The sequence below is a fragment of the Tetrao urogallus genome (assembly GCF_951394365.1).
Source record: "Tetrao urogallus genome assembly, chromosome: 8".
Taxonomy (NCBI): domain Eukaryota; kingdom Metazoa; phylum Chordata; class Aves; order Galliformes; family Phasianidae; genus Tetrao; species Tetrao urogallus.
In genome coordinates, this window is record NC_136821.1 from 18,597,069 (window position 1) to 18,622,262 (window position 25,194).

At 35.1% G+C, this 25,194-nt stretch overlaps 1 protein-coding gene across 1 annotated transcript in view; it reads left to right on the top strand.

Moving 5' to 3' along the window:
* Positions 1–25,194, top strand: part of UBR3 (ubiquitin protein ligase E3 component n-recognin 3) — a gene marked incomplete at both ends in the record, with an annotated part of 91,150 nt that overhangs the window by 19,479 nt on the left and 46,477 nt on the right. Inside the window, 18 exons of the mRNA XM_079539337.1 lie at positions 2,976–3,106; positions 7,671–7,899; positions 8,721–8,900; positions 9,562–9,695; positions 11,534–11,620; positions 12,225–12,290; positions 12,370–12,459; positions 13,128–13,256; positions 13,337–13,389; positions 13,941–14,074; positions 14,561–14,646; positions 15,909–16,050; positions 18,749–18,845; positions 20,261–20,402; positions 21,993–22,100; positions 22,660–22,833; positions 23,031–23,060; positions 24,164–24,624. Coding sequence (XP_079395463.1) covers positions 2,976–3,106; positions 7,671–7,899; positions 8,721–8,900; positions 9,562–9,695; positions 11,534–11,620; positions 12,225–12,290; positions 12,370–12,459; positions 13,128–13,256; positions 13,337–13,389; positions 13,941–14,074; positions 14,561–14,646; positions 15,909–16,050; positions 18,749–18,845; positions 20,261–20,402; positions 21,993–22,100; positions 22,660–22,833; positions 23,031–23,060; positions 24,164–24,624 — 2,473 coding nt within the window. The remainder of the gene's footprint in view (positions 1–2,975; positions 3,107–7,670; positions 7,900–8,720; positions 8,901–9,561; positions 9,696–11,533; positions 11,621–12,224; positions 12,291–12,369; positions 12,460–13,127; positions 13,257–13,336; positions 13,390–13,940; positions 14,075–14,560; positions 14,647–15,908; positions 16,051–18,748; positions 18,846–20,260; positions 20,403–21,992; positions 22,101–22,659; positions 22,834–23,030; positions 23,061–24,163; positions 24,625–25,194) is intronic.

Consider the following 25,194-nt stretch of genomic DNA (forward strand, 5'->3'; position numbering starts at 1 on the left):
TCGCAGAGTTTGAGAAAAGAACATTTGGGTGAAAAGCAGTTGTGAAAGTTGAAATAACATTCTTGTAAAGGCTTTGAAGTGAAGGTTTGGAGTTTGAATTTGAGATGTGCAAGTTCATGGACTCAGTAGAAAGGAATGAAAGTGCTGTGAGGGTTCCAGAAAAGGCAAACTGCTTATTTTTGATGTTTTCGGATGTGATGAAAAAAGATAGGAAAGCTAGAAAAGCAGAGAACTAAATGTTTTGGCATTTGTGTTATTAAGAGGTGATATTAGCAGTGATACGTGAAAGATCATGAATTTTCTGAAGATGAGTGCCTTGATTTCTGTATACTACAGCAGTAGATGTTTTTATAAGTAGTGGTAAGAGAAGCTGAGTGGAAGTTGGAACAAATCAGAATTAACAGAACAGTATATTGTGGAAGCAGTGATAGTTCTGGAGAAATGCAAGAAATGTATTGTCACACAAGGAAGGCTCTCTTGAAGACTGTTTTCTTCCCTATGTTGTAAGTTAGTCAGCTAATGCAAGAAAAAAATAGATTTTTCTGATGTGTAAGAACTGACTTTGGGAAGTAGGCAGGGAGGAAACTCGGAGATCTGGAACCTGGAAGATCTGAAAACCAGTATCAGCAATGGCATTTCAGGAAAAGTGGTTCTTTAATTCAACATTTGGTTTCCCCCCAGGATTGTAGTCTTCCCCCCACTGAGGTATTCCATGGACTGTGCTCATGATGTTGATAGCTCCTAATATCAGCCCCACAGGAGGGAGTCTGCCAGTGGGGGAAAGGGTAAGTATCTGTTTTTATTAAATATTGAATAGTTTTCTGAAGTTTTCAGTATTCATATTTTATGTCCAATTTGGTATAAAATAAGAGTATGAAAAGAAAATTTTAGAAAACTGAGTATTGAATAAAAACAGATTTACCTTTCGGTACAAGCAGACTCCCTCTCCTGTTCCAGGTCTGTAGTGGTACTGGCTTCATATTGGAGTTTTTTATATGCTGTGGATGTTGTAGAACACTAAGCCTCATATTCCAGGAAGATGTTTTGAAACAGGCTGTGGTTCTGTGATTTCTTCAAAGATGTTACTTTTTTTATACAGAGATGTTGCTGGTACAGGTGTGCAACTGAGTACTGAGAGATGTTTTTATTGTTTCTCTGTTCTAAGACTTGCATTCATCTGAAATACAGAATACTTAGGACAATTTTGAACCCACAGGCATTATTTCTTTTTCTTTTAGTTTGTTGAAAGAAATTTGATTGTGTAGTGCTTTTCATAAGTGTGGAAACATTAGTCCAAGTGTTATTAACATATTTTGCAAATTGGGTAAGAGCATTCTGCTTACTTAAATTCTGTAGCAGGTATATGTGTAAACTGAGTGAAATCACTGTATAAAACTGTTAATATGTGCTGTCAGGGAAATTGCACATCTCTAACAAATAAGGTGTTGTGTGACTTGTCTTCATGCCTGGTGTTTTCACTAGGGCACTTGAAATGTGCCTACACATGTGTAGAAGGAAAATGTATATGATCGATCAAATATTTGCTGCAGTAGGTGATGTGTGACACTCTACAAAATATTTTGTGAAAATTAAAACATCTTTCATGAGCCTATGAAAGAAATTTTTTACTTCAGCACTAGCGAAATACACTCAGTGAAATATTCTCCTCTTTGTGTGACTCCCTAAAACTTAAGATATTCATTATTTCTCATCATCTTTCACAATTCCTGAGATATTTTGGACTGATTAATCACTTGACAGTGGAACTCTGACCTTTGGTAATGGTAAACAAGGATCCCTGCTTCACTAGTAAGCACAAAGCCATTCAGGGCAATCCCTAAAGCTGTCATACATACCTCACTAAAGTGGTGAGTCTCCAAGGCTAGAACATGTCCTGATTCGGCACTTCTGGATCTGTGCTGATGGAATCATTTCATGCAGTCCCATCTGTAGTATGGCATTCTGCATGCAATGGGTTTGTCTCCAAGTCAATTTTAAATTATAAAGAAATAATATTACCATTTTCTGTAGTCTGTATATACTGTGGGAGTGAACAATACCTATTGTTCTTTCGAAGAATGATGGTAAAGAGACTTTGTTTTAGCAATTCTTTTAAATAAAGTTAATTAATGCTGTTATCATGCCATGACTTTATGAACAGTTTATTCTAGTAGAGATTGATGTTTGTGCAGTATTGCTGCGAACTGTATCATAAAGCTAATCTCCTTGAAAACTTCACTGACAAACTGGAAAGGTTATTTGGTTTCTTTATAGGTACTCCCCAGGGACGTATAAGTGAGTGTCAGCGTGAATGAGATGACAGAGTGAGCTGCCAGGAGTTCACTGGGGATGCATGAGACTTTTCTCTTACACCCTCTCATTATCTGATCAGGGCATTATGGTGGCTTTATATAAAGAAACAAAGCAATAGCTTTGAGGAAGACTTGAGATACATATAACTCTTGAAAACTAAGTACACATATTGCTTTAAAAGTCGGAATAGCTAATACACTGTTGTTTCTGTTAAGTTTTAGTGCTTTGCAAATGGAACATAAGTGTTCTTATGGGGTAAAACAGTTAAACATAAGTGGTTTGCTGTTTTCAATTTGGCAAAGTACTGCTGTACTGCTTCCTTCCTTCAGCTAAAGAGTGTAAATTGCTGAGACTGACTAGAATGGGTGAAGCTGTTGCAGTAAGGTGATACAGTTCAATGCAATCAATGAAGACTGGACTCTGGCAGAATTGTACTGAAAACCTCATTGATTTTTCTGGGGGATTTTTTTATTCTTGTGTAGTCTGTGCTGTGTAGTATTGGCCATTTTTGGTTTTCCTCAGGGTTTTTGAGAAAATGTAGAGTGCATTAAGATTTTCTTAAGCTTTGTTAGTTCTATGTCAGTGCAGCTGCACTATAGTTATTATTGATTAAAAATTACAACGTAATTGTTACACATCCCCTCCTCCAACCTTTTATACAGATCAGTCTATCATGGATGTTTTGAAGCATAAATGTTTTCTAGAAGAATTGTTGTTTTGGACAATAAAATATGAATTTCCACAGAAGATGGTGACTTTCTTACTCAACATGCTGCCAGATCAAGATTATAAGGTACTTGTCTTGTGTCATTCGCATTTTTTCTAATTCTCGTATTTAGTGCATATTGTGCCTTACAGAAGACCGTACATCTTTATATCTGAATAATAAGCAGTGAAATAGTGCGGATCATTTACTTGGTTTTGGTTATGTGCTTTAGATTTTAAGAAAATAATATTTGAACAGAGAAGTGGACAAAGCAAGGTTGAGAACTTCTGGAGCAGCAGTATTCATTTTGTTTTCATGTTTTGTATGTTTTGTTCTTTGTTGTTTTTCTCCTATTGTCTGGCTGTTAGTTCACATTTGCATGTGTTGGATATTTTTTAGATTTATTTTACTTTGTAAAGTGGATTTTTATCGGTCAGAAAAGTGGATCAAAGCTAATGCAGTGTAGCTTGTTTGGTAAACTATTGTTCCTGTTGAAACTGATGTAGTAGACAGTAATTTCTCCATCTAGGCCTTTATGATGTGAGTGTTCTTGCTGCAGCTATGCCCTGTGCAGCTTTGGCAGCCTTCTAGCTGTTTCCTTAAAGAGCTTTGCAGTTGTCCATACCAAGTGTCTCCTGGCTTGGAGTCATGAAGGCTGGATGTCATCTTCCTGTTTTAAATCTTGGTGTGCAGCCAGGTTTGGTTGTTTGCTCTACATGTTCCAAGACCTAATATACATAGCAGTCAGGCTTAACATTTTGCTCTGATTGTGTTGTATCTTTGAGCAATGCTAAAGTTATGGATCTTCTCAATTCCTGATGGGAGGCGAAGATAAAGAAATCCTTAATTCCAAGCATGCAGATTTCTTCAGATAAGCCCCTTTATTATGGGGCCATCCTTTATTCATACCCGTTAAAACCTTGCTGCATTGGAGCAAAGGATATGAAGATAACTTGCAAAAAAGGGAAGGATAATACATGAATCTTCATCTGTGCTTCATCCGTGTCAAGACAGTATTTTGATTAGTGATACCAACTTAGATCCATCTTGGTCCTGGATTCAGCTAACAAATAAGAAGACATGAGGACTACTAAACTGATCATCTCTTATCATAAAGCTTGAATTCTTCTTGATATTTGGAGACTCGTGGACATTCAGTTTTCCTGATCCTTTGCCAGCTTAACACCTGCCTGTGAGAACACCCAAATGTTAGCAGCAAACAGAGGAATCTGGTAAGTGTTGCTGTGTTTACCTTCATACTATGTAATAACCAGAGTTTTTAATGAGCTTAGGATCATTTTTCGTTGGCAAGAAGCCTTAGTCTTCAGTGAATGTCATCATAATATTTTTCATTGTGTGCTGAGAATGGAGATTTTGGTATATTTGCTTCCTGCTGACTGCCACCATTTATCTGCAAGCAGTCTGTCTTTCAGTCTCTGTATTCTATGTTTAAACTAAAGAATTGGTTAAACATTGCTTTTGTTCTTTTTAACAAGATAATTGTTTGATTAAATTTAACTCAGCTCCTTTATACAGACTTAGCACAGCTCCTAGGTTTTTGAAATCTTTTAGAATTTTTTTTTTTAATTGCTGCTATTGTCTGAAGGGGATTTTTCAACAGTAAGCAAACTCAGAGCAGGAAATACCTGTAGGGATATAAACTTTCTAGAATGATCTCTCAGCTTTCTGCTACTTTCTCCCATTTCATCTCTACCAGTGTATAGATGTTGACATTGTATACTGTCGTCTTAATTTTTTTTTTGCTGTTGCTCTTCTGGCAACTTGTCTGATTCTTCTTGAGGTCGTTAAACCATCAGAATTCTTTTGTGAGGTTGATTTTCTGATAAACTGAATTCACTAGCCAGACAGGTGGGCACAGAGTGGCAGTGTCTGTACATGTGTGCATTTGCTGAAATCTCTGGTCTCCAGCATAAACAGCTGGCTAAATCCATATAGCCTACACAGCAGTCAGTGAACCACTAGCAATCTCTGTGCACAGATTTTTTTAAAAGAGGGGAACGAGTTTTCTTCTAGGGTTTCAGTGTTGGGAAGAGTGGTATGTTGAAAGTGGTAGACTGAAATAGCTGTTAACTAGCTTTATGATCTTTTCTTTACAGCGCTTATGCTTGAGGCATCCCTTCTGGCACTCTGACATTTGAAGATCAGAAGACTTGCAAGTGAAGGAAAGGAAAATAGCTGAGAAACTTACTGGAGCTTCCAAGAAATTGCAGGGACTGGCCTTCATGTAACCAAGGAGAAAGCAAAGCAGTGGTTGATTCTAAGCAGAAACCTGGAGTAGTAAAAAATCATTCAAGAGTGGTGCTCTACTGTGATCTGGAATAACCAAAGTGGTGAAATGCAAAAGCATCTGATAATGAATCGACAAGCATGTTTAAATATATAGTTCTATATATATAAATATATTCAGACATCTCCCATAGTGAAGGTTGAAGTAGTTAGAGCAGTTGGACTTCACTGATTCCCAAATGCACTGTTCAGATGTACCAATTCTGTAGAATAGTTTTTTTCTATTGGAAACTAAACTTTAGCACAACTTTCACCTGGCAGCATGAGAGATGGAAGTTCTCTCTGACTGAATCAGGGCTTTGATGTTAGGATCCTAAAAAATATGAAATTGTTGAGTGGCAGCCAAAAGAAAAGGTGAGATGAAAAAAGTAACTTCTTTTTTTACGTAGGCTAGAAATTCAGGGGCTGTGCAAGATCATACAGTGTCAGTGAAGGTAATTAAATATATAGAAAATGTGTCTGTCTTAGGAAGGCACTTCTTGCAAATGGTTGGAAGCTGAGCGAGTACTTGGAAAAATGTCCTCTGTCATATTTTCATTATTGTGCCATTCTGTTTTTTATCTTGTAGTTGTCTGTATAGTGTTAGCCACTCAAAGGCAGGACACTGAGCTGATTGGACTGATTAAACTCACTGTGGCTATTCTAATATATGGACTTCAGTTAACCATTATTTCAGCATTTTAACTTCTGACGCTGAGTTTGTTTCTTCTCTCAAAATTGGAAAGGGCTGTATTTGTTAAAATCATTTTAAAAGTATTAAAATAATGCTACTAGCATTAATATACTAACTTAAGATGCTAAATGTGTCAGTTGTGTCTGAGGCTTAACATTAGTAGTGTTTATTATAGAGGCCATTGCTAATGATTTCAGTTGTACCAAACTATCAAACTTTATTTTAAAGCAATTTGTATGGTTCAAGCTTGGAATACAGAATGCTACTGTAGTAACTCTGAGCAATTTAGTAGTCTATGAATATGTTGGAATGTATTTGCTGCAAGAGGCTGTATTGAAAGGCTGCAAATAATTACTGTTGTGCTGGATGCTGTGAGTAGAAGATGTTTTCTGTTATTGTATAGGTTGCCATTGTTTTGAACTAGTTGAAGCAGGAGGGTTAAGCTATGTAGTAATGTTTCCTGCAGTGACATACCCTGGTTTGTTTGTTTGTGTATTTATTTTGCATCAGCAACTTCATCTTTAGTTTTCAGAATATTTGGTGGAAGAAGTTGTCTTTGTGCCTAACAGCGGTGTGTTATGCTGTTGAGATGTTTTTGGGAATGTCCTCTAAGTGAGAATAACATGGTAATGCTATAGTTGAAATATGAGAGTACAAAGTTTTAGGCAGGTAAAATGATTTTTGATTTGTGTACAGTCTAGTGAAAACATGTGATATAGAGTGGTTTTAGAGTTTCTTCTCCTGTGTATATGAAAGGTTAGTACCAAGAAGGAATAGGCATAGAGTTTTAGATGTTGAGCAGAAAATTTTTATCACACTGCAGCTTGTATTTTCTTTTCCTATAAAGCAAATCAAGTGCAGATGGTGTTAATTCAGAACTTAAAGAACTGAATGTTGTTTAAAAGCTGGCAGATATGCCCAAATGTATATGCGGTACATAAAATTAGTTTACAATCAGTTGAGGACTAACAAGGTGTACTAAGACTCATATTTATCAATATATGTTAATACTGATCTGGTTTTAGAAAAAAAAAAAAAACAGTTGAGTCATTAACAAGCTTTGCTACTCATTACCCAATTATTTAAGAGAAAGCTCTAAAGATTTATTAAAAAGGAATAGGATACTATGATAGTAGGTGAAATTCCATGTTGAAGCATCATCCTTGACAGATTAATCAAAATGTTTCTGAATAGACAGGTGATTTCAATTGTTCAAGTTACAGCCCTTTTATTAGGTGCCAGTGATTTCATTGTGGAGTATCATTTTGGGACATCACACCCAGCTCTAGGTTGTGGAGAAAAAAAAAAAGATAAATTAATGTTCTAACATTACTATTCTCACATGCATTCTGTGACTTTTCATTCTGCGTTTCAACATTTCTGTGTTCATGGATTTTATTTTCTTTTTCCTCACTGAAGAGTTATAGAATAAGATTTAATTTTGAGGTTATGTAGTAAAATTGGAGGTATAAGTTACTCCTTCCTATAAAGAGGTATTTTCAGGTGAACTATTTCTAGAAACTAGACCTAGGACCAGCAGTTTTGATTTGTCATGGCAACTTGATGTTTCAAGGGTGTACCGATCATGCTTCTGTAGAGGAAGAATGAAAGAAAGAAAACAGTAATTTTTGTGTGGTGCATGTTAACGTCAAATTTCTTTATAATTTGCAGGTTGCTTTTACCAAAACTTTTGTTCAGCATTATGCTTTTATTATGAAAACACTGAAGAAAAGCCATGAGTCAGACACGATGTCTAACAGAATTGTGCATATCAGTGTTCAGTTGTTCAGCAATGAAGAACTAGCACGCCAAGTAACCGAAGAATGTCAGCTTCTGGACATTATGGTCACAGTTCTGTTATATATGATGGAAAGTTGCCTTATTAAAAGTGAATTGCAAGGTAGGTTTTGATCACTGAATTTGTGTTTGTGTGCTGTAAGGTAGCTTGATTAATGGGAAATACATCAAATTCAAATGTTTCAGAAGTTCACAAGAGTAACTTCATTGTTTGGACTTTTTGTGCACCTTGGCAGTATTCATAAAAGGCACGCCTCTGAATTTGTGCGAATCTGTTATGCGTCTCTTCAGCATCACCACTACATCTACTTGGATATGAACTGCCAGTTTTGCTTCATTTTGGCACTAGTATGAAAGCTTTCTTATGAAATTGAATTTGCCATGTTTTTCTTGAGGAAAACAAAACAGAGTTTCTGTCAAATGGCTGTTAACAAGTGAGCACAGAGGGAAGAAGAATTTGCACACCTTGTTGTGTGGATCGCATGACCAAAGTTTCTTTACTTGGCCAGACTTTGTGATTTCAGGAAGGTTTTGAACTGTGTTAAATGCTCCCAAGCATACAAGTTATCTTCAGCTCAGTAGCATGAGAATCTGTGAATATTAGAAGTTTTGGTGCAGCTAAAGTTCATGTGGCACTTCAGAGATTCTGAACTTGTTCGATCTGAGTATTTCTCCTACTTAAGTGGCATTTGTGTTGATGAGTCCATGATAAAACAAATTCACGTTTTGCGGAGTAAATGTTCTTTTTTTTGCAGATTGTATGTGTGTTACTGCAAGGTTACAGTAAATCCAAATTGCTATTTTTATATTATTCTGTAACTTTATTTTAAAATACCAACTTAGAAAATAGTTATTATTTCCTCTTTTTTAGACCCTCTTTTTTTTTTTTTTTTTTTTTTTTTAAAAAAAAAAACAAACATCTAGATGAAGAAAATAGTTTACATGTTGTGGTGAATTGTGGTGAAGCACTACTGAAGAATAATACATACTGGCCTCTTGTTAGTGATTTTATAAACATACTTTCACACCAAAGCGTGGCAAAGAAGTTTTTGGAAGATCATGGTCTTTTGGTAACATGGATGAATTTTGTATCATTCTTTCAAGGTATGTGCTTTGGTATTGATGTTTAAAGTCAGTTTTAATACAAAGATGTTAGGACAGCTTAATATTTACCGTAGCAAAATCCTTATGCTGCTGTATGTAAATATTTCCCTAGTATTCCCAAACTGCGCATTTCTGGAAGGTAACAATATGTTCTGGAGATCACAGGTAGATTAGGAAAAGATCTGATTGATATTTATCTGGTTAAAGAGTAATTGCATCATAACTGAGAGATTCACAGTGTCATGATTCTTAGATTGTAGGTATTGTTAATTGTAGCTTGTACCAGAAGCATTTCTTTGATGTAGTTGGAAGTTAAATATTGAGCAAATAAACTTGGATCTTTTTTCTGCATGTTGTTGTGAAGAAAATTGTGTGTGGATATAAAATAACATCAGGAATTTTTAAAAATTGGTAAATGTCTAGAAAGAGGCCTAGGTGTTTCCATCCAAAAGTTCTGATTAGGTTACTGAGGTTCAAAGTAGAAGGGCTGCTGTCCATGTTAATGTTGTCTTAAAGGCAATGGCTACAGAGCCCAATCTAGAGACTTTATTCTTTGTAGATCTATTTATGTTCAAACTTCTTTGCAATATTCTACAAATATTGCATTCGACTTAGCCCTAGTTAGGTACTTCATTGTATAACTCTGCTTAAATTCTTGAAGGTATGAATTTAAATAAACGAGAATTAAATGAGCATGTGGAGTTTGAATCACAGACCTACTATGCTGCCTTTGCTGCTGAGTTAGAAGCCTGTGCCCAGCCAATGTGGGGTCTTCTGTCACACTGCAAAGTTAGGGTAAGGCTTTCTGTAATTATTCATGCTTTATTCATGACTTATTTCAGACTTCTAAAATCTGAAAGGTCTGTTTTATATTTGTGTATCTTCTCTCTTCTTTGCCTACCAAATGATCAGCTTGTGTACTCTGTACGATGAATATAGAATTCATGCTTGTACCTAACTAATTGTTTGCAGAACTGATGATTCCAGGTCTAGGATGTGAACTGATTGTACATATGGAGTAAATTCTCATCTGATGAAGAGCTTGGTAGATGTCTCTGAGCTGTTTTGTCTTTGTTCAACGGGAAAGGAGATAAATAAGTCATCCCCAATGGGACTGTAATGTAGACTATGTCTGCATATAGACAGTTCATGATGATGGATAGTGGAGTAATTGTGTTTTTGTGTTGTTTTACTAATAATATGTGGTAAAAATGTTTTAGTAATGATATCTGGGGGTATTTAGTATTTGCTAGACTTTAAGTTACATAAAAACGCAGTTAAGAAAAAGAAGTCCATCAGCTTATAGGCATATGTAATGTGTGTGTGGGGGGGAAACCTTTTTATATTGTGATTGTTTATTCTTTTATTTAATGATAAGTTTATTTCAAAGGTAAGTATTTAAGATGTGTAATAATGTACATGAGACAGTATACCTGATTTGAATTGCAGTTTGAAAAAATGTGCATGAGCATTCTGTGCATTTTTTTAAAAGCAATTTTAATCAGGCAGTTGCAAAAACCTTCCCATGATATAAATGATAATGATACATTGTGAACATATCAGTATAACTTTTGAACACTGAATTAATTTTTTCTTATTTTTTTGGCTTTTGAAAGTACTTCTTTCTTTCGACTGTAGGGACAGGAGGATCAGCTTTTAGATTAAAGCCTGTACAATTTTTTGTCCTGTCTGACTTTGCGTCAGATGTTTTGGTAGTTCTCAGTAAATCTATGAGAGAATTAGAAGTCTTATAGTTCAATTTTTGTATGTGTTTAGTGAAACATGATGGGTGGGAAGAGATCTAAGCTTGTGTCTCATGCCTGAAGGAAAGCTGGCTGAGCTTTGTCGCCATAGAGTAGCAGGGTAGGAACATGGCTGATGCATTTTCTGATGAGAAAAGGGAACTGAGCAAGTCAACACTTGCGCCTGGCTGAAGCACTTGGCTTTTGTATGAGAAGTGTGTTATAGATTCCTAAGGGTGTGAGGCAGGTCTGGACTCTGTATTTAGAGAGAAGGGCAGATTAAAGGAAAAGACTCTGAAAAATGAGGGGTTTGTAGGTTCCATTGTTGGGAGAGTGGTTTGTTTTACCTCCTGCCATGCTTGCATAACAGTTCTTTGTCCCTGGAAGGCAGTATATAGTTCTAGTATTGAAGTACATGGTTTAATATGAGAAATATTTTAGCATTAGGGCATTATAATACAGTTACATTTTAATACACAATCATGATAAAGCTCTTTATTGTTTTTAAAATCTGTGTAGTATTGTTTTGTCACTGCAGTTTGCTAGTACATGAAATGTACGTGAAATGAAAGATCTTTCAATAAATAAAACTTCCACGATACAGGAATTCCTTTAGATTGTACGTGAAGACGATGTTACTAATGTTGACACAACTTTATGTAAAATTACATGGATAAATTGGACAGTGAGCAGCTGATCAATCTAAAAGTGCCTCAGTTCTCACCTTTAAAATATTTGCCATCTAGAGTAACTATGAAACTGTCCTAATGCTTACTGATTTTCATATGATGAAGGCATACATGTCTTGAAATAATCCTTTATTCATATTGGGAAAACAGTGACCTCTGCACTATTTTGAGTTCTGTAGTACAGTAGTTTCTCTTCCTGCAGGAAACACAAGAATACACACGGAATGTTGTTAGATACTGCCTTGAAGCGCTTCAGGACTGGTTTGATGCTATCAATTTTGTAGATGAGGTATGTATCAATGGACTTAAATGCTATGAAAACCTGGTTAACATTGCGAAGTAATGCACTTCTATGTCTGATCCAAGCTGTTATTCCTGGTATTCCTGGAAAAAGAGTTGCTTTGTTGAAGTGAGTTTTGTAGTTAATAGTAGCAGTGTCATGTTATAGGATCCTATATTTCTAGAGCCTTAATGATTTAAATATGTTGCTGTAATAGTCTTGCAAAGCAAGACCCTTGCTGTACTTCTGTTCCCCTGAATGAGGAGTGGTGAGACAGAAGTCCTCCAGTGATAAGATAATGGGGATGCAGCTTTGCTGTCTTAGAAAGGGATACTCTTTCATTCAGTTCTGAATGTCATTATCTACTGGGATGTAAGAGATTAACTACAGGAGACTGAATAAGGGATATTTCTGAATCCTCAGAAAGTAATGCATTTCTGAATCTTCATGAAGCAATATATGAGGTTGGTGGAAAGTAAGTCCCTTTAATTAGGGCATGCAAGTTAACTGTTCTTAGTGGTTGTGAAAAAGATATTTGTAGATGTGGGTGATTTTTTTGTGGTTTTTTTTTTTTTTTAATATATTATGATAAAATATCTCTTTTTATTTTTAGCCAGCTCCTAACCAGGTTACTTTTCATTTGCCACTGCACCGTTACTTTGCCATGTTTTTAAGTAAGGTAAGCATGTGTTTTCAGTTGCACAGAAGATCGAAATTCCCTGTTGAGTGTGATTGGTACAATGTGTGCTTGTTTCTAGGCTGTCAAGTGCCAAGAACTAGATCTGGATACTATCTTGCCAGATCAGGAGATGCTAATGAAACTAATGATTCATCCGCTTCAGATCCAGGTATGTATCCAAACTTCTGTGTTTGATGCATAGGCAGAAATGCATGATAAAAACTTGTCTGATTGTTTTTAGCTCCAGTAATTTGAGTATACATAGAAACATGGAGGGATATGATTTGTAGAATATATTGATTAGTTAGGATGAATTTTTTTCTCCTCCTGTTTCCAAAATCAAATGTCATTAGTTTCTTGATTAGCAGTACAACTCGGGAAGTATGATAATAATAGTCACTATAGCAGAATACCAGGATGGCCAGATATAAGTACAGAAGTTTCTTCATGAGGTAATTACTAGTGGAGTGCTAGTTGAAAAAGAAACAACAATCTGAAAATCCAGAATTTTAAATTGAGAATGAATTCAAAAGTGGATGTGGTTTCAGAAATGTATTTATTTAGACAGTTGTATTTCTCCATAAATAGCAGTAAGCGGGATTTGTCGTCATTGCTTTTATACCTAACATATTTTAAACATTGATTACTTAAGGTTTGCAGTACTTCTCAAGGTTTAAATAAATCACTGCTTTGTCTTTGATCAATTGAGTTGTATGAAATGGAAGCTGTTCTGTAAAAGGGTATGTTTCATAAACTTGCAGTAGTTCCTAATGATTGTGTTGATTCAATAGCTGTAAAGTCTTGTTTGTAAATTTTTATTTTATTTTCCCTGAACAGGCAAGCCTTTCTGAAATTCACAGCAACATGTGGGTTAGAAATGGCCTGCAAATTAAAGGACAGGCTATGACTTACGTGCAGTCTCATTTCTGCAATTCAATGATTGATCCTGACATTTACCTACTGCAAGTAAGTTCAGTTTTCTGAAAAGATAAACCAGTGTCTGAAAATAAACTACTGAATAAAATGAATTTGTTCTCTTTCCACAGGTCTGTGCCTCTAGGCTTGACCCAGATTATTTTATTTCATCAGTTTTTGAAAGGTAGGATAGGAAGACAAAAGGCTCTTATTGAATATTTTGCTAACTGTTGACTAACTTATGCTATGTGAGAAAGAAAAGATACGTATCTGTTGTAGAAAAACTTTGCCTAGCCAAAGCTAATACTTATGTAAACTGCAGATATTTTGCAGGTTTTTTTTATTTTGGAGTGTCTTCAGCGTGAGGGGTTGTTTTTTTTTCTTTTGGTGGTGATGTGTGTTTGGTTTTTTTTTTTTTTCTTCCATGCGTTCATATGCAATGTTTCAGGTTATGCTGACTCAAAGTAGAAACACTGCAATAGTAGGAGTCACAGAAAGGATGTCTGCTTTCTAGGATGTAGAATAAAATGAGGGTTTGTTATTAGCTCTATGCTCTTGGTAAACATAAATTGTTTTCCCGTGAGAAAGTGAGAGAGTTCTATATTCCTGCATTACTTATATTTCATTTTGTATTTTTTTTAAAGCTGTTTGAATGGTGTCCTGAGTTAATTGTGCATTTAACATTATATTTAATATTGGAGAATAATATTTCTGAATTTGCTCTTTGCTGTTTAGATTCAAGGTGGTAGATTTACTAACAATGGCATCACAGCATCAAAATACAGTTCTTGATTCAGAGCATGAAAGATCCATGTTGGAAGGAGCTTTAACATTTTTGGTCCTTCTGTTAAGTCTTCGTTTACATTTAGGTAAGAACCACTACTGTACAAATACTTGTATGTAAGTAATGTAGCTGTTTGTTTTAAAGTCTCTCAACCTTTAGTCTCTGTGATAAAGCTGGTTAGCCAGATAGTAATGTAGAGTGTTGAATGCTTGGTTTCATTTCACCACTTACTGAATTTTAATCCCTTACAATTTGAAATTGGACAAAATATGTGGAAACGGAGAAAAAGAGCTTTACTGGAAATAAGTGGCTGAGTTGTTATGTGATCACAGAAAGATTTAGTTTGTTTTTCAGAAAGACAAGCAGTTTTAATCTGTACTTGTCTCTTCTGAGATTGTGTCCGTTTCATAGTTTCTTCTCACTGCTTCTCAGGTGTGACTCTCCCTATCTTTTGTTGTGTTTTTATAGCACTGTATTATTATTTAACATTGCATCAAATTTAACTCATGTTAATTGCAAATGGATGCAGAATGTGTTATGCTGTTTTACTGGATTTTTTATTTTGTTCTAGGAATGACAGATGATGAGATCCTCAGAGCAGAGATGGTAGCCCAGCTGTGCATGAATGACAGGACACACAGTTCATTGTTGGACCTTATATCCTTGGAATATTTTAGCTAACATGAGGGAATGAAAATAGCAGGTACTGTGAGAATAATAAGATTTTGGAGCTTGAACAAGTTTTCAGCTTACATAACTGTAACAAATTGTGTAAAGATGTGTTTGTATATACATATCGTCAGCCAAAGCATTTGATACATCTTTTGTTTTCCTTAAAAATGTAAGCAAGACTTAATAGCTTTAAACAATTTCAATACTAAATGTTAAATGGCTGGTTTGATTTTTATCGTTGTTTTAATACTGCAAAAGTCAAGTATGAGGTGAAAAGTCTGTTTCCCAGTAATGTCTCAGATAGTGTAGTCAGTGTCGCCTTTATCTGCTTCTTAGCCTTTGATTATAGCTAACTATATGCCAATGTAAAAAGAGGTCACTCATGTTGTATAGGCTTTTGCTTTAGATATCAAAAGCTTAAAATGCAAGTAGTAGCAATTCTGAATGTTGCTTTGAAATTAGAGTGAAATGTCTCTGTTCTGGGGGAAAGTATCTAACTTAGCTGATGGCAAATTCTAGATCTTCATGCCCGGTGATAACATTCATGTCATGTTCCATAACAGTTAATTTGTAAATCGTATATAAATTTTCTTTCATCTTTGCTCATTGTATTTTTAAATCCAGTTTCTATTTAATTTCTTTCCATTTGACTTATGCTCCTAATTATGTTCCTAATGTTTCAAATTCCCATTCTTGATTATTTTTGAGCGATTCACTAGAGTATGTAAAACAAGTGATTCTTTTGAACAGTCACTTCTCACTAAGCAGAAGTTCCCTTATTTTAAACACTGTCTGTGATTTGAGATATTTTCAGTAAGCTGATAAAGTATTGCTACCAAAAGGAAAAGTAGCCAGTCCAAGATGGAGATTTGTTTGGTACGTGTATGAATCCCAAGCGATTCACTAGCATTCATAAACAGTTTCAAACACAAAAACATATTTGTTTACCCCATAGGTAGCAGTTCTTATTTAATACTTTGCTTTTGAGTAAGTATGCAGATGCAGCAAGTGGTTTTGCTTAAAAAAAAAAAAAAAAAAAAAAAAAAAGTCATCTCCTAGCCTGGAGACTTTGGATCACTCCAGTAATTGTTATTGTTCTATAGCAGCTGGAGCATACGGACCTCTTGTGGTAAACACAGAGCATTGCTCAAATGTAGCCTTTGGAATGAGTGTCAGCATCAACATGGAAGTAAAATGCTATGTCCTACAATTAAATTTACTTTTGCTTTTCTTAACACAAACGTTACATTCCAGAAAATCCCAATCCTAAAAGTGGTATTATTCCAGGAAGCTTAAGCTTTGAATCAGTCTTGTCAGCAGTTGCTGATTTTAAAGCTCCTGTTTTTGAACCCGGAGGTTCCATGCAACAAGGAATGTATACACCTAAAGGTACAGTAATCAATCAGTGTCGTCTTACCATTAATTCAGCAGTGAGATGTTTAACCAGAAGGGTTTTGTTTTCTTTTTGTTTTAAACTAACAACAACAAAACCACAACAAAAAGCTCTGTTTTTCTTTTTCATTATTGTCTATTGCTTATAATTACTAACATTTCTAAGGACTGTTAATAGACTTTAGCTGTATGTTTTGTTATAAGTAAATGTCAGCTTGTAATATTAACCAGATATCTTTAGATAGCACAGGAAAAGTAGAGAACTGAACAGGTATGTTATTTATATTTCAATGATCTGCATGCTTAATCGTGTGATATGTGATGACTGGACAGAAGTCAGATTTTTTCCTTAGAATTTAGGACTGTTTATACACGTGTCAGTTTCAAGACTAGGTCAAATTTGCTCACATTTCAGTAATTAAAAAATACAATGGTACAGAATTTTTTTAATATTGCTTTAAGTTTCTTGATAGTTTACAACATTTTTTTCCAGTCAATAGTGAGAATCTAGAACAAAGTTCAAGCTACACCAATTGCAGAATATTGTTCTGTACTTCTGTAATTCATACAATGCAAAAATGAGACTTCTTCCCAGACCAGCTTGCCGTCTAAATTGGTTTCAACACAGTGTTGGTATATCAAAGGAGAGGAAGAATTTAGAACACAGTGTTCCATTACTGTTTCCTGTCACTGAGCAGATAAGCTTCCTAAGAATCTGAAATGCTCCTTGTGTTTTGGTTGCACTTCAGCTCAAAGCAAAGCTGGGCGTGGATTATCTCCATCCTGTGGGGTGTTTGAGTCTGACACTTTGAAGCCCCTTGTTTATAGGCGATGTTCATTTGTGTGTATGAAGGAGGCTGAGTCAGTGTAACTGTTACTTTAATACAAATTAACAACCAGTGATGTGTTGTATGAAGTTTTTTTTTCCCTTTTCAATAATCACTGCTAGAGATGCTGTTCTTAAGTCACTTGTATTTCTGTGCAGAATTCTCCCACTGCTTTTTTTTTTTTTTTAAAAAAAAAAAAGCAACAAAATTTGTTAGAGTTCCTGCAAGGATAAAAGCTGACGTGGTTTTCTTATGTATAGCTGTCTAAATGCTTATAAATCTTATAACTGTACTTGTTCTCAAAACGAATGGTGACATTTTGGGTGCTGTCACTAATTGGGGCTTACAGCTTGTCCCAATTAAACCAAGTCATGTTGAGATCACTTCAACCTAATGCCTTGTTTCCCTGTGATTAGGGGGGAAAAAAATCTACTTGGTGATCTGCAGAAATCCTACATTTTCAGTAACTGCTGTTTTAGAAGGAGGGGGGGGGGTGGAAAAGCAAGTTTGGGATGTGTTGTAGACTGTGATAGTAAACTCTGTCCAGTAGGGGGGGGAAAAAAAAACAAAACAAAACTTGGGAAGCAGGCTGTTCTTTGATCATCTTTCACACAGGGTAAAAACTATGCCAAGTTTTCCTCCTCAGTAGCACATGAGGATGTCTGCAGAACCATGAACATTAGTAGAAGTTAACAGGAATACAGACCACTTGTCTTCCCAGCTGTGGGAAGTACTCTCAGCAATGGGATGAAGTTGCCTGCTTTTGCCTTTGAAGTATGTTGTAAATGCGTATGTTGTGTTATGCCTGCTGGTGGAGCTAAACTTCTGTTGTTGTTTTTCTCTTGGTATTCTTTCTTACATTCACTCTTGAATTCATGTTGAATTCATGGAACTTCAAAACAATGTATAAAGGGGAATGTCTTCGTTTGCCTTTAGATTGGAAACTTTAGTTTTGGTTTTGATTGACTTTTAAATGGGGACGAAAGTGCAATGAATTTATTAATATTCTGCTCAGACTTCTATTTGTGATCACTCTGAGAAGCCACAGCATTTTACTTTACAGCTACAAACTGAACTGGGGATAATTAAGGCTTAATGCCAAAATGATACATATATGTATTATAAAGGCATGTTTCTAAATGATTGATCTCAGAATTTGAGAAGAAAGTTGGCTACTGTCAAGACGGAACAAAAAAGTTAGTCATTTGGCTCACTGCACTTAATACTTAAATGTCACCTGCTGGCTACTGCTTTGCAGACTTTGCTTCCTATTTTCAAGAATACACGTGGTTATCAAGTATCAAAGGAAAAACGATTATAACCTTTTCTTAGATGTGCTCAGAAATCAAAAAGAGCAAGACATGATTCATACGGGAACATACAGATAGTATATTGGGATTGCCTAAATATACTTAGATGCAAGCACATGTATTTATTTAGATTTTAAAGTCCTATTAATGTGTTTCAAGTATGTTTTAAAGCAGGAATATATGATTCTTTCCCCTTTAGTAAAGAATTACATTTAAAAAAACCAAAAAAAGAAAACAAAAAAAAAAAATAAACAAAGGTGGAAGACACTAAAATAAAGCTACTTAATAGAAAAGGCCTGTGCCCTTAACTAATGGGTTATTTTCTGTTTTGGAACCTAAAAAATATTTTTGGTGAAATTGTAATGCCTTGATAAGTAGTAATAATTGCTAATATAGAAAGTAATTATTAGTAGTATGAATTAGAAAAAGATGATGTACTGTGCTGCAAAAAATGATTATATAATGGGAAATGATATGAAGCTAATTAAGAAGAAACTCGGGAATAAGTTGTGATGTCCGTAAAGAGAATTGTAACTTGTGACTTCTTTTAAACAACAGCTGAAGTTTGGGATAAGGAATTTGACCCTGTAATGGTAATTCTTCGAACAGTTTACCGTAGAGATGTACAGTCTGCAATGGACAGATACACAGCCTTGTAAGTTGAATCAGTTTTAGAAATGTAATACCTTGTTTGTTGCACCACAGGATTTGTTTTTGTTTGTTGGTTTTGCTCTCTGGAAACGTTAACAATATTATCAGTGTTTTCAGGCTCCCCATTTGTCTTTGAGTAAATAGCTCATAAATTTACACAGTGTAAATTTATCCAAAGTTCTGGATAGCTTAGTCTTTACTCTTCCATAAATGTTTAATACATTTCAAGTGACAAATTACAGATCTAATATTTAAAATAAGTCATATCACTTACAGAAAGGAGCTTTTTTATATTATTTAAATCTAGGTAACTGAAGCATTAATATTACTTTATATGTATATGTCTATGTATATATGTAAAAGAAACTGAAAGGAGGATGAGCCAGGATCTTTCCAGTGGTGCCAGGACAAGAGGCAGTGGCACTAACTGAAAAAAAAAAAGGCTCTATGTGGACATCAGGAAGCACTTCTGTATTGTGTGGCTGCTGGAGCCACTGGCACAGGTTGCCCAGAGAGCCTGTGGAGTGTCCTCCTTGGGATCTGCTCTGGTCATCCCAACTTGAGAACGGGTGTAGGACTAGATGGCTTGCCAACCTCAATGTGATTTCTGTGATGTTTCTGTCTATTGAAATGATGTTGAAGGTAATGCATTTTTTTTTATGTGTTCACCCATGACAGAAACCATGGAAAAATGCAATAAATTCTGATTTAAATATAGGAAAAGCCACTCAGGGGCGCCCTTCTAAGATGCAACAAGATTTGATTGTTATTCTGTCCCTTATGTGCCATCCAGTAAGATTCTTCTTACAGATTTCACTTCACCTGACTTAATTTAGTTTTCTTTTATTTCATTCCTTGAGAGTAAAAATCAGGTTCAAAACATTATTAAAACGTAAAATAATCTTCCACCCCTTTAGTTATTGTCTTAAGTCAAAGGCTCATCATAAACATGTACTGTAAGAGAAAGGTATCTTCACATTGAATTTAATGCTTAAGCTGTAGTTGGATCTACCAGCACAGTCATGTCTGCAAAGTTAAAAATTCTAGTGTTTCCTATTGCTTTCTGTAATCTAGTTGAACAAATGTGAATTTTCTGTTTGATGTCTGACTAATGTGGATTTTGATGACGTGAGAATTTCTACATCTCTTCGGTGTAAGTCTTAGGAAGAAAATGAATTCTTAATTAAGAATTCATATGGCTCTACAAGAGTCATTTTGATCAGTGGTAGTTCACAGAAAAATGGAACTGTGCGCTGTTTGTGTATGTGTTTGGAATTTTGCTTAGAGAAATTAAACTGAGAAATGGTCATCAATTCTGAAGTTGATCTGAACATCTGCAAGAGTGCAGTGCAGTTGCGTGTAACAGACAGTTGTCTGCATCACTTTTACGTTTAACACAAATCTAACATGTTTCAACAGTTTAAAGCAGAGTGGTAAATTCCCTGGCAACCCATGGCCTCCTTACAAGAAAAGAACACCACTACATCCGAGTTACAAAGGTCTCGTGAAGCTTTTACACTGTAAAACCTTGCACATTGTGCTGTTTACACTTCTTTACAAGGTACTGTCATAATTCTTATTAAGTCCAGTATTTTATTTTGTAGAAAGGAATGCTTAGAGTCTTGGTTTTGTTGGTGTTCTTGAATAGTAAGTTTCAAATTTATGTAACACTTATTTTGTTCTCATGAAGTAATGCTTTCAATTAGAATTCTTCTTGAGAGCTGAGCACACATTTAAACATCAAAATGACTGATGTGGTTAAAATTTCCTTTTTACTGTGTTAAATTCTTTTCATTAATTGTTGTATGACTACAGAGAGATTTCTTATTTTACATTTCTTTCGTAGGACTAGCACGATGATTATTTCATGAGTGACTAGTTCATATTACATTCTCCTAAGTTAGGTATCCAAAGTACACGGACAGTCCTACTTTAAGTACTCTCTTAATGATCGGAGTTACTGTTTGACTTGTTGCATTTTGGTTTTGGATAGAATAATGATTTGTATGGTGTTCTTTTGGCTCCTGCTGAAGAGCTGGGTGGCAGCAGCAGCCTTACATCCAAAGTGGCAAATAAGTCTCAAATCTGTAGTTGGTTCTAATGTAACTTTCTGGATATGTTCTGTCTTTAATAATGTTATAGTGCTTAGTTTTCAGAACTAATTCATGCCTTTAAATTTTCCTTTGGTAGTTAGCTGTCCTCTTTAAGAGAAATGCATTGTTTTTCAAGAGCACATATGCATCAGAGGATGAGTCTTTGAGTCCTTCCTTGTATTTGGAAAGTGTTCTCAGGGCAATGTGCTGCAGAAGCGGATGAGGGACTATTGAAAAATGTTTTGATTGAGGCACATCAGTGATTTTCCTACTACCCTTAAGCTCTTTCATTGTTTCACTGTTAAGCTTTTGTCGAACAGAGAATCTGTTAAATACAGCAGTAAGAGTGTGGCACTCACAGGCTTCTTGTTTCTATTTCTTGTTTTACCCAATTTCTTTCTGTAATGAAGTACCTAATAAATTGACAATGCACCATTAGGATGAATGAAAACTGAAGAATTTATCTGAACTAATTCAATAGATTTCACCTTTAGAGAAGTATTATTTCTCAAAAGCTGACAAATTAGTAGCTTCAGTAAGCAATAGCTTTTGCTATGTTATGAGTGCAATTTCAAAAATCTATGTAGAAAAATAAAATATCATGAATGCGGTAAGACTTCTAAAGTGCTATGATGGACAAAAAAATTAAGTACTGAAGTTGGAGCTCAGCATCTACTAAAAATACATTAGGGTTGCAAGTGATGTTCATATTTTTCTGCCTGCTAATATTTTCCTGGTAACTCATATCTCATACACAACTCTTTGAAAGCACAGTGATTTTATTAAAAATAAAGAAAATCGCATATGTAGCTCAAAGGCTTTTGTAGCCTAAGTAACCTAGAAGGTTGTGCTGAAAGAAAACTTGCAGGCAGTACTTTGTATTTGTTCGCATGAGACCTATGGCTTTTCTTTACCTCCCAATGTAACTTACAGATGCCTGTCATGCTTTTGTTAATTTCTGTTGTGTTATGTTAGTTTTTTCTTGTTTTGTAATTGAGATTGTAAGACTATGAAAGATAAAAACCTTTCAAGATGTGGTTATCTTTTTTTCTGCCTAGATATTAATGGATCATCAGAATTTGTCAGAACATGTCCTTTGTATGGTTTTGTATTTGATTGAATTGGGGTTGGAAAATTCTCCAGAACGAGAATCAGATGAAGAGGTGGTAAGATGTTTCATTAAAAAAACAAAACAAAACAAAAAACCTCACTGAAAAATGTTTATTAAAAAAGGTATCATGTAGTGATACAATGTAGATCAGTTATACGTCCTTTTTTCTATTTTGTAAATCAGTACTGGTAGCTTGTTGGAATAAAAGAGTTGAATATAAAACTCGGATTCCTAGATTTTCAAATGAAACCATAATCAACATTGTCATTAGCAATCATATTTTTCTTATAGTAATTGCATTTTTTTCATTTTTGAGGTTGACTTGTACAAACTTTAGATTCTTTGTTGTGTTACTCTTAGATTACATAGCTTCTTATTACCCTGTTTCTTTTGCTTTTGTTAGATAGCAATGATAACATGATATATACTTATTTATCAGTTGTAGTCTTCAAGGTAGACATCAATCATTAATTAAAAAACTGTATCAACTTTAGTGAGGTACTTTTATCATAATGTTGATGTCTTGTGGAGAGCTAAAAGTTTTTGTAGTACAGTTATAAATTGCAATGATCTGTGCAGCTTTTATGAGGAAATATATACAATTTTATCTTCAGGAATCTACAGGCGGACCAGAGCGTTGTCATGACAGTTGGTTTCCAGGTAGTAACTTGGTTTCTAACATGCGGCATTTCATTAACTATGTCCGAGTAAGAGTACCAGAAACTGCTCCAGAAGTGAAGAAAGAACCACCTGCAAGTACCAGTTCAGATGGTTTAGCTTCATCACAAGTAAGTATGTATGAATACTGCCTCTTTCCTGTTGGCTGATGGTTTTGTTTGGTTCGTTTTGGGGTGGGGGGAAGGGGAGATTTCTTACTATTTCTGTAAATTTCTTATGATAATTTTTTTTTTACATCAGAAGTTGTTTCAATTATCTTCTTCCAGATGTTACAGTTAATTAATCTTTTTTGTCCTCAATCTACCAGAGTTCAAGGCGGAAGAGCCTTCAGAGAGAGGTAGATCTGTGTGCAGTTTGTTCTCCTAAGCAATTAACTAGCAATGTGGCTTTAATCATGCTCACCTTAACATTCAGTGACATCTTCTAATTTGCCTGAATTTTCTTTTAATTTATATTGCTTTTTTTGTATTCTTGATTTGTAATCTTAGGTTGTGGACTCACGGGGGGAAAAAAAATGGTCTTTAAATTTATACTTATTTTGAAATTAAAACTTTATATCAAATGTAAAACATCTTTGTTAGCTTACTGCTTGAGCTTTGTGTTTAGGCCTGTTTTTTTTTTTTTTTTTTTTTTTTTTTTTTTTGTCTTGCCAAGATACTACTAACATTTAATAATTTAGAGTAGTTCTAGCTTTCTCAAATCTAGGTTAGTTTAAACTTAAATTGAAAGTGCATTTGAAACCAAGTAGTTTTGGCAGGTTTTTTTGTTGTTGTTACTTTTTTTGGTTTTTTTTTCTTTTTTTTTCTTTTTTCTTTTTTTTTTTTGGCAGGGGGAGCCAAAATGAATATTCAGGAAACATTTTTGCTATGGATTTAGTATGGATTTAGGCTCATTCATTAGTGTAACTGCACTTGTTGGCACTGGATAGCAAGCTCTGCTTGCAAAAATGGGTTTGTGCCTTCTGGATCTCAGCTAATTTAAGCAGGATGGACAGTGCCTGTGGGGATGTTGGGATCACCTGCTTGGGATTGAGCTACATGGTGTGACAGTACTCAGTAGACTTCTATTAAAGAAATTTAAAATAGCTCAAAGATACGAAAATGACGGATATTCCTGAAAGAGCAGAAAATGTTGCTTGGAGAATGGAGTTCTAAGTTTAATGGGAACAAAGTTAGTTGTTAGGCTTTTCGGTATGGACAAAATTTCTTCTTGTATTTGGCTTTCTATGCAGCTGTGTATATCAGGTTTGTATAAAAGTATGATGTGCAGCGTTAATATTTTAGTATACTGACTTTGAATTTACAGTTTGGAAGAGAGAATCTTAAAATGTTTTGTAGATTTCCTCCTCATTGAAAATATTTCTGTGGCTTTATATACATGTATGTTGTTTATCCTTTATTTCTGAAAATTGATCACTGTGATTTATTTTATTTCCACAAGAACTCGGGGACAGCTCAAGTGTTCAGTTTGGTTGCAGAACGTAGAAAAAAATTTCAGGAGATCATCAATCGGAACACCAGTGAAGCAAATCAAGTGGTTCGGCCCAAAGCATCGATGAAATGGTCAGCACCTGGTGCAACTCCACAGCTAACCACAGCCATTCTAGAAGTTAAAGAAAGTATGCTATCCTTGCTGATTAAATTACACCACAAACTCTCAGGAAAACAGAACTCTTATTATCCTCCATGGTTGGATGATGTGGATGTTTTAATCCACCCAGAAATTCCAAGATACTCTCATGGTGATGGAATGACAGCAGTAGAAAGAATTTTATTGAAAGCTGCCGTACAGAGCAGGCTGAATAAACGTATAATAGAAGAGATATGCAGAAAGGTGACGCCTCCTGTACCACCAAAAAAAATTAGTTCTGCAGAGAAGAAAACATTGGATAAAGAAGAAAGGTAACATTAATAACAAAACAGTAGGGTGCAGAAGGGCAATATGTGTCTTGCATCTACTGGTTGATCTGGTTCTCAGTAGTGCTAGACTTCTGTATTTACAGAAAGGTGGGGATCAAAGAATCAAGTAACTTTCCTTACAGAAAAGGATGAGGTTATTTATTTCCCTTTAGAAAACATAAAACATTTGCAGTGATCTATGAATATGAATGAAATACATGAAAATGAATGTTTTGTCATTCTTTGATTTTGAGTGACTATCTTCCTGTTCTCAAATCCATAAAGGCATTTGGGGACCTGTTACATTTATTGACAATGTAATAACTAAAATGACTTGATCTCATAGGCTGGCATTGCTTTTATATGGCCAGGCTGTAATTTTTACTTTTTCCTGATTTTATTTCTTTATTTTTCTGTAAGTGCAATTTTGTACTAATGAAGATCATGCAGACTTAGCATTCAGTGTGATCCTCTTTGGTTACTTTGATGTATGATGACAGATTTCGCCTTGCTTATACAAGGAGTTGTCACCATAGAAACCAAAATACAGAACTGGAGAACTTGAGCTGCTTG